This window comes from Puntigrus tetrazona, chromosome 7 (genome assembly GCF_018831695.1).
Source record: "Puntigrus tetrazona isolate hp1 chromosome 7, ASM1883169v1, whole genome shotgun sequence".
Lineage (NCBI taxonomy): Eukaryota > Metazoa > Chordata > Actinopteri > Cypriniformes > Cyprinidae > Puntigrus > Puntigrus tetrazona.
Genome location: NC_056705.1, coordinates 9,431,699 through 9,441,664, shown reverse-complemented (window position 1 = coordinate 9,441,664; position 9,966 = coordinate 9,431,699). Strand labels below are relative to the sequence as shown.

Genomic DNA, 9,966 nt, shown 5'->3' with positions numbered 1-9,966 from the left:
CATTTTATGTTGTAAATGTTATGCAGTTATTACCTATATAGCGATCTAACTTAATATTTGCCATTTATGACCTTAAACATTTAGTCTGCTCATGATATTAACCTCAGCTTCATTGCACTCCAAAGCCCCAGACTAAAAATGTCAGAAGGCTTCAGCCGAAAAATTAATCATGCCTTGTTTGTCCTTCAAAGAGGCGTTTTACCCAAGGAAAAGTTCATAAAGACAAACGTCCTTCGGCATACCTTCACGCAGCTGCCATGCTCAGCTCGGCTCAAATGTAGCTTTAAAGTTTTCAATGCATCTTTTGGCCAATATTAGCTCACTGTCGTTTGAAACCACATTATTCGGTTGTTTTCGTGAACGGCGTTCAAGACACCTTCGATCAGCAGTCAGTACCGCTTCAAAGAAGGTGCTAACTGGCAAGACATCAAACCCCGTGCCAGCTTCACGCAGTGCACCATTCGCTTGAAATGCTCGTAGGTCATGCAATATAATAATAACACAGTAAGAGCTGACTGTGTGTGTAATTGTTGACGAGGTGAGCAGGAATGTTATGACAGACAAAGAAGCCAGCCCATTTCTCACAACACTCACAACGAATCAAAATGTTAAAATAAATACTTGCTTCCTGTAAAATATAATGAGACCATTAAAGATATTGCTCCTGATGCGTACTGGCGCAAAGGCCATGGTATTTATAGAGAGAAAGGAACATGCACTGTTGTTTTCCAGAGCTGGGTTACTCAGTTTGTTGCATTATGTTCTTTCTTTGTTTAGTGTTCGTGACATGAATAATACAGAGAGACGTTTGAGTTACTTCATATGTATGCATTGTTTCCATTTATTATTATTGAGTTTTATATTAACGTAAAAGTGTTGTCATAGTTAAATACTGGGTGTTCTCATACAATAAACAAATGCAAACACACAGCGAGGATGTTCGTGATTTCAACTTTCATTCTCCCAAAGCTTATTTGCAGTTAGCTCCTGAACACAGTTGTCGCATAAACACTTAACAGCAAACAGGCCGGCACACGACGGGGTAACGTTGATCTTCGCAATAGCTACATAGTTTGATCGATAACAGACAAATGCGTTTTATTATATAAACATCGTTTTCATTCGCTCACCCACATTGCTTTCTTGGCGTCATTTTTATTTTTCTACGAGAAGTTATGCAAGACATTATAAGCGTTATATAGCCACGTAACAACAATATTCTTCGAAGCACAGGTTGCACGTGAGTTTATATCGAATGCTTCTTCAGACACTGTAGTACGGTGCCCAGACGACATGGTCCAACATCACGATAGCGCGCATGCAGAACACGCGTGCTTTAAATTCAGTAGTTGAGTTTGCGCCGGTCTTGACCAGACACCAGTCAGTGTGCACCAGACAGTTGAGCGAAGATTGGCAGCTCGAGTTCGATATATGACGGGGCATCATTAGAATTATTCTGCGTTATGGCTGCGTGAGTTCATGGTATCGTGCAACATGAAATAAAACATCGCAGCGTTTTGCCTTTGCCAAAGAGGAGCTAGCGGTGAAACAATCCCGACACTTTTCGCTCGACACCGCCGTTGTTCAACAGTAGCTGCTGCATTTACAAGACGCCAGTATGGTGGAAGTTCGATAGTTACTGAGGCCAGTTTGAGGTTATTCGCGAAGTTTGAACCAGCATAGCTACGACAAATTTCTCTTCGATCACGCAGGTTACTACGTTAGCTTACAGCATTTAGCAAACGTTGATAAAAGAATGTTAACAAACAAAAAATTATAAACGATAGCCTCTAAGATAAATAGATAAACACAGTGGAGTTAACGTTTTAATTTTCAAAATCAACCTTTTATTTATAATATTATAAATTATTTTTCATTTTTTGGTTATTTAAAATTATTTTTATAAGATTTTGATAGTTATGTTATGTAAATATATTAGATATAAATATATAGAAATGTTAATTATAATATAATTTAGTATACAACATTGAGCAATTGTTTTAATTTTCAAATTACTTGTTATTTATTTGTATTGTTTCATTAAATTAAATAAAATTAATTAAATAAATGTTGTTTCATTATGTATTGGTCGTAATATTCATTTACTGCAACAATTAGTTATATAGTTTTTTCATATAATTAATAAAATAGATATATGTGTAAACATATATATATAGTGTTATTATTATTACATATACAGTTATTATTACATACATATATATAGTTGTTATATATTATAGTTAGTATATCACTGTAAATATAAAGATATATGAAAGTAACAGCACAAAATGTGACGTAGAACTGAAGAAAACAGTAGCACAGTGTTAGAACAGCAAAAAGATAATACGTCATGCGTTCTACAGCTTTCGACGTGAACATTGCAGTAGTGTTAACACGCGGCAAATTGGCAAACATCACAAAGAATAAGACGGCAACGAGCGTACAGAATACTGGCAAATGAACGATCGGTGCTACCTCTGCTGCAGTCAGCTTGCCGGCGACTCAGGTCGCTCGGGAATAATGCCGCGGAGGGCATAAAAACAGAGGAGGTTACCGACACGCAAGATGGCGGAGATTACACACACGCGAGAACGCCAGCAGCGTTCCGGAAGTTTCAAAGACAAAATCAAACAACGTCAGCAGAATGGCAGCAAAGCGAATGTCACTGAACTTCGCTGAGGCGCGTGAGCAGAATCGAGTTGTTCATTACAAACGGCTGTGCCGTCAGACGCGCCCGCTGTCAATATCAGAGCAGAGCGCATTCGCAGGACACGCAACAGCTGAACGCGCGACTTCTGAAAAATAACCCGCAGCTTCGCATAGCACCGTAGCGAGTGTGTGTGTGCTTTTGGTTTCGCAGCATTGACAGACTTACCTGTCCGGCAGAAGCAAACACTGCGCTCGTTATCGCACACGCAAACCGACATAGCGGATCGGCAGCGACGCACATCATCGTCGTAAATTCACAGATATTTTTCAGCACTTCTTCATATCGAGTGCTCATGCTTTCGACTTTTCAGCGAGCTATCTTCGCAGCAGCTTTTGTCGCTTTTTGTACGGTTGAACATAATTCCATGTGTCATCAACACGCCATCAGCATGAAAGCTTCAGGTCAGCGAGCATATTTTTCGCACCGTTATAGCAGCAAACAGGCTGGTATGAGCCCCAGCAACCAGCGAAGACAGGTCGGAACGCCGACGCCAGACGTCTCGGCAGTTATCGATCATCGCCACCTTCCATATCCAGAAGCCAGTCACATGTAGTGCTCGCGAGGTCTAAGCATTCCATCAAGCAGATGGCTGCGGTCTTCTGTACAAGCGACGCCATACCTGAAGTGGATCCGGCCTTCGCGCACGCCAAATTGTTGATCGCAGTGTCACCGATGACACGGTTCTTCGTTTCTTCGCAACATCCCGAGTCATGACGCTTTCGTCAGTTCAGCGACAGGTTTGTCAGGGAACGCATGAGTTAGTTTAACAACGTTTTTTGCAAGAATGTCGGTCGCTACAGCAGGTCAGCCGCAAGGCTGCCGCCACGCCGAAGCCGCCATCCTTCAGGGCGTGGGCGCTACGAGCGCAAAGTTTTGCGAGAGCTGCGAACGATCTTCATCGACGCCGAAATTTCGATGCGTTGTCGTACGACCAGCATTCAGTCCCACGACACCGTCGCTGTTGACCAGCCTGCACTGCAACTTCGCCTCGGCACCGCAGTATCATTTAACAGCTTCAACTCGCATGTTCTTAAAAATAAAGGTTTGATAAGGATGACATCGGGACTTTGGGCAGCGTTGATACCTTTGGGAGTTCAGGTGTGACACACGACCGATCTAAATGCATATTAACTGTTTCTTCCGTTGCCGCCCGCAAGATTTTAGCAGTTCCATTTAAAATATCATTGACCGTCTGCGTGTACGGGAACCTTTTACTTGAGTGTTCCGCGTATTTTTAAACATTCACCGGATATTAAACCCGTGTTTCTACTACGTAGCGTAAAACGTAAGTGACAAACATGTAAGACACTCCGTGGCGGTCGGTGCCACACGAGTCAGGCTCACAACTGAGCGGGATTGGGGGAAGAACATTGAGCATTACTTGCCAGAAGTGCTCCCCGCCTTAAAATGACATGGCGTTTGGCCGAATGGATGTCCTCGGCATCGGCAGGGTCACCAGCCTACGTGAACGTGGTAAAGCTGCCAGAGCAGTTACAGCCACACCACGTGCCGCTTCTGTTTCTGCCACGTTCGTTTTTTTTTTTATCATGAGAGGCTAAGTATTAGGGTCAAGAAGCTGCCATAATCGCTAAGAATAGTATGATCTCAATGAAATATCGAAGCCTTTCGATCCTCAATAGATGTCGCACAACAGCGGTTATGAGAAACAACATTTTTAATTGCTTGAAATAAATACTCCAGTACATGCATGATAAAAAAAAAAAAAAAAAAAAAAACGAGGCGTGGGCGAAAGGGAAAAAAAAACAAAAAATAAAACAGCACATTAAAATATAATTGTAAGTCTGGTAAATAGTGTAAAACCTATGGCACACACTCACAGCAGCTTTTACTCATTACAGATTCACACATGGAATACTTAACGTTACTATGCTGATGATTTCTACGAATCTCAGGGACATCCATTCAGCTAAACACTGAGGTAAAGGCTTTCAGTATCGATTTTAAGGCTTCTGTTGTAAGGGCCACTTCTGGCCAAAATTGTATGCTCAACCGACACGGATTTAGCGAAAGTTGTCAGTTTTAGTAAAAGCTTCTTCTTCTTCTTCTTCTTCTTCTTCTTCCCCCAATCCCATCCAGTTTGAGAAAAACCTACTAACGCGAGCTCGTGTGAAGCCGACCGCCACGAAAAAGTTCATCTGCATGTTTAATCACTACGCGTTTACACGCTGCGCTCTTAAAAACACAGGTTCTTAATCGGCGTTCCGCAGAGAATGTTTAAAAATACACGGAACCTTTCAAATGCAAAAAAAGGTTCCGTACACCGCGAACATTCTTTTTTGGAACTCGAAATGATATTTTAAATGGAACTGCTGTGAAAACCCTTTAGACTGTTGATACACGGGGCGCTTAACCGAATGAGAACAGTTAACAAAATACGCGTTTTAGATCGGTCGTGGTGTCACACCTGGCTTCCCAAAGACATCAACGCTGCCCAAAAGAATTCCCCCGTGTATCATCAGTCTTATCAAACCTTTATTTTTAAGAACGCATGCGGGGTTGAACCTGATTAAATTCTTTGGTACTTCAAAACAACGTGCCGGGGAGGAGTTTTAATTCACAGAATGAGAGTTAACTGGCGGTAAAGTTCTAGGTGAGGATCGTTCCCTTAGTGCCTGAGACAGGAGTGTGCAGCCGTCCGAGACGGCGCATGCAGAGTTTCTCAGCCGATCCCGATAGAGGGGCATCTGGGAGCTGTTCTCGGGATGCTGCGAAATATCCTTGAGGCCCTGGGTCAGGAGCACGCAGGCCGAAACCACGCTCATGGCGCCGCCCAGAACAGCCGTCTGCACCCCTTTGCCCTCGGGGGGGATGGCGGCGGCTTTGCCGAGGAACTGCGGCTCGGTGGCGAAGCCCACCAAGGCGTGCACGGCCTGCACGAGCGGCCCGCTGAAAAGCACGCAGCGGTTCCGGGTCAGGTCGCTCGGGCAGGCCTTCAGCTCGCGCACGCACGCCAAAAGAGCCGTGGCGCTCGTGCTCATGCACTTGACGCCGGCTTTGAACTGCTCCCTGGCAAACCTGTCCTTGGATTTATCACTGGCCAGAGAGGAGGCGTCCGTAAGCGCGGTGAGGTTCTTCAGGATGTTCTGCGAGACTTCCAGAAGGAGCTGCGGAGTCAGGTCGGCCAGAGCCGTCAGGCGGAGGACGTTGCACGTTTGCTCCACTTCGTGTCGGCATCGGGTGACTTTGTAGCGGTCAACCAGACCGGAAACGGCAGCTTGGGAACCCGGGATCTCCACCGCCGCCAGGTAAGCGGCGTGCGCCGAATACTCGGTCAGAGAGACCACCAAGTCGCCCATCTCGCCCAGTCGGTCGCCGACCTCCACGAACTTCCCCATGTTGAGCTGGCTCTGGATATCGTGAACGATGATCGATAGCTCCTTGGTTCGCGCGATCACCGTGTCGCGGCATTTCTCGAACGTCTCCGCCACGGGCATCCCGTCGGCGTTCACCACCGGCCTGGTCTCGCTGGACAACAGGAGCAGCTCCGCCACCAGCTGCATTTTGCTCTTGCATGCGTCGCAGACGGATGAAAGTCTCTTCCTTTGTTGCAAGCTTCCGCTAAGGATGCTGGTGGAAACCTCGCTATCTGATTTTCCCGAGCCACTACTAGCCATAGTAGTGTGGTCGCGCTAATGTTCAAAATAAAGATCGCGACGTACGTTCTCCTGCGCGAACATGCGATTTATGTCATTTTCTTCAGTACAAAAAAAAAAAAAACGATAAAGTTCCCACACCTTCTCAGAGAGAGCGAAACTGGCCAATAACGTCCTTCAGAAAAAAGTCGAAAACTCTAAATAACATGAAACTTCACTCGATGCACCAATAAGAGAAGTACTTTAGAAAAATATCTGGATTTGCAACGCGGCCGACTGATGAGAGCTGTAATTAAATATCCCTTCAAATGAATCGCCCAGCGTTTAAATAATCGGATTTTAGGTGTGCATGATGAGAAAAACGAACACAGAATAGAATTCACAACTACCTCGGATAAGGTAGGCTACAGTCTGATCAGTTTCACAGGTTGTCAATGTCGCTCCAGCAATGCGAAGAAACCAAAAAGCACACACACACACTCTTTTCTGCAGTGCTGTGTACGAGAAGATGCCCGGGCGAGGGGGCAAAGTGCAGGTTGACTTCCAGAATCGCTACTTTTGCTGTGTGGAATCGGTCGTTTCAGGTTTTCATCGCCTCGCGCGCGTTATTACATGCATTTGAACGCGTGTCCTGCCGCGAATGCGACGCTTCTGCTGCTTCTGATGATATATTGACCCGAAGCGGGAGACGCGCGGGCGCCCCGCCGCCGCTGCTCCATCATCCCAGGACGCCTCGGCGATTCATAAAACGTCCCCGAACGACTTTCAGCCGTTTCTTTTTCGCACACGATCCAAGTTCTGTGGGCAAACTCGGTTCCTTATGCATATCTATTGTCCGCACGCCCTCTCCAGCGGGAAAGCGTCGGGTGTCCGGTGGCGGACGGTTTCGCTTTTGCTTGCCATTCTCTTGACGTTGAACGCGGTTTTGGTAACGAACTCCGGTCGCTGCTGAGACTCTCGCGCGTCGGTTGTAGTCTCCCGCTACATCTTGCGTATCAGGAAGCGGCGGGGAGGGTGTGGCTGTGTAGCCTGTTAGCTTCCCGCGAACTCTGGCACTTTCATGCCCTCCGCGAGCATTATTCCCGGGCGGCGAGGCGAAACGCCTGCTTTTGGGTCGCCGGCCGCTTAAACGACACGCTTATTTTTCAGAGGTAACGCCGGTCGCGCGAGAAGTCGCGTTCATTCCTCACCCAGTCACCGCTTCCCGAGGCCCCGACGTGAGACTCAACTACCGGTCTGAGGGCAAAAGTTACACCCAGCGAGAAATTCCAGAGAAGTTCCCGGGTTTCCCTTTTCGCTCGTTTAGCTGCGTCTTGTTCTTGTTGTTGTTTTGCCCGAGGTTTGCGCTTCCCTGTAAGTCCAACAGGTATTCTCGCGTGTGGCTATTTACTACTTTCACAATGTTCGCATTCAGAGCGGCATAGAGCGAGATAGCTTTTAGTTTAGCGGGAACGCCTGTGGCATTATTATGCTTTTGCGTTCTAACGCTCTGTCTTCTGAACTTTTTTCTTCAGTTCAGTTTCAGTCACATTTTGTGCTGTTTAAACCATATATCTTTATATTTACAGTGAGTATATATATATATATATATATATATATATATATATATATATATATATATATATATATATATATATATATATATATATAATTTTATTTTTTACCATATATCTAATATATTTTTATTGAATTATATATAAGAAAAAACTATATAACAATTTATCATTGCAATTAAATGAATAATTACGTTAATACATAATAAATTAACATTTATTTAATTAATTTATTTAATTTACAAAATAAATTAATACAAATAAATAGCAAATAAAAAGGTTGAATTTTGAGAAAATTAAAACGTTGCTCCATTGTTTATCTATTTATGCTAAATTTATCATTTATAATTCGCGTTTTTTTATATGTATTTACCATATATCTAATATATTTACATAACATAATATATCAGGAAAATACTTATAAAATGTAAATTTTAAATGTAAAATGAAAATAATTTATAATATTATAAATAAAAAGGTTGAATTTTGAGAAAATTAAAACGTTGCTCCACTGTGTCGTTTAACTGTTTATCTATTTATGCTAAATTTATCGTTTATAATTTTTTTTTTGTTTTGTAGGTTTGTTCTTTGACACGCATTTTAAATAACACAATCCAACAACAACAAATGTTTACTTGATCAGCTTTCACCGGAGAAGTTCACTTGTAAATAACGTAAGTATATATACTTGTGTCGAGGGGGGTTTTCATGTCGCTAATAGTAATAGTTCAAAAATAAATAAACCGCCCTACCGCGCGGATAAAAACATCAAACTGGCCTCGAAACAGCTGACTCATCTCGGGAAGAGAAATCGGACTCACCGCCGCAAATGCTATGACGTAAATGCAGCAGAAGACTTTTCATTGGACAACGAGAGACGTCGGGAGCGCGAAGGAGCCAATCAGAATCAACAGGGTGGGGCCGCTGCGCTGAAAACCCTCCTCTTTGGACACGGGAAGGGCTTTGAGCGACTTAAAGGGCCGTATACGATGACGACCTAAATGTTGCACGATTAGGCCTTACGAACGTACCGTGAGGATTTCACGTAAAACACTTAACCCTTAAGATCAGATTCTACAATGATGCTTTGCATCGCTTCACTCCATCGGTTTCAGGCAACAGATGTCCTTCATATTCAATGCAGATCCCTGATGCACTTTGTTTGGTCTGATTCTTTATTAAGTTCCGGCAGAATAAAGCTACTGGATTACACAAAGCGCGCGCGCGTGTGCGTGCGTGCGCGTGTGTGTGTGTGGTGTGCTAGGCGTGAACCGGGGGCTGAGGCCGTGAACACTGCATGTCAGTCGTGCAGCTGCACAGGGCACCGTGCCATTGGGTGGGGTGTCCTGAGAGGAAACCGTTCCGATTCTGTTGAATGAGCCTCACACTTCACGTGCATCCCATGAACGAGCGCTACAGAGACCCAGCCTGTGCAAAGCGGGGAAGAAAATATTGTTGTTGCATTTTACTTGGCAGCAAGAGCTATAATAGCTATGATGCACGCACTTATAAATATTATTATGCTTGCATAACTATACGTAGAAAAAATAAAAGTAACACTTATACTTTTTTTTTTTTTTAAAGAAAGCTATATATAATGTTGATTAATTGTAGAATATTGAAAACAGCAAACAGAGCCATGATGGGCTATATAATAAAACAACAAGTGCAATCTGCTAATTATAGTGATCTCAAAATATGCATTAAAACTATTACAGAGATGCAAAACTAAAACGTTTTCGGATGTGATGTTTATGCTATTTTAGATCATTATTTTATATGCATGCCGATAACTTTATGTTAAGTGTTTCTTCTTGTTTTATGCGTGCTTGTGGTCGGGCTAATGCAAATAAAACTTTTAAGGAGGGGGAATGAAAGTTGTGAAATCACGAACATGCATCGTAATGTGTTTTGCATTTTGGTGCATATTATTAATTTTTGTGCTTATTATGGGAACGCGATTGTTTAATATATTGTACTTTTGTTACGTTCTTTTTGCAATAAATAATAATAATAATAAAATGCGACAGTAAGACACGTGATCACGTGACACACGCCCCTTCCTTAAACGCGTGACTGGAGGGAAAGG

At 43.5% G+C, this 9,966-nt stretch overlaps 1 protein-coding gene across 1 annotated transcript; it reads right to left on the bottom strand.

Moving 5' to 3' along the window:
- Positions 1-5,132: 5,132 nt before the first annotated feature.
- On the bottom strand, positions 5,133-7,600 carry LOC122348493 (talin rod domain-containing protein 1-like). The gene has a single exon (XM_043243977.1). The coding sequence runs from the start codon at positions 6,343-6,345 to the stop codon at positions 5,281-5,283; it is 1,065 nt and encodes a 354-aa protein (XP_043099912.1). The 5' UTR covers positions 6,346-7,600; the 3' UTR covers positions 5,133-5,280.
- Positions 7,601-9,966: the final 2,366 nt, after the last annotated feature.

Bases quoted from the DNA above. Each gene is read 5' to 3' on its own strand.
- LOC122348493 (XM_043243977.1), bottom strand. From the start codon at position 6,345: ATGGCTAGTAGTGGCTCGGGAAAATCAGATAGCGAGGTTTCCACCAGC.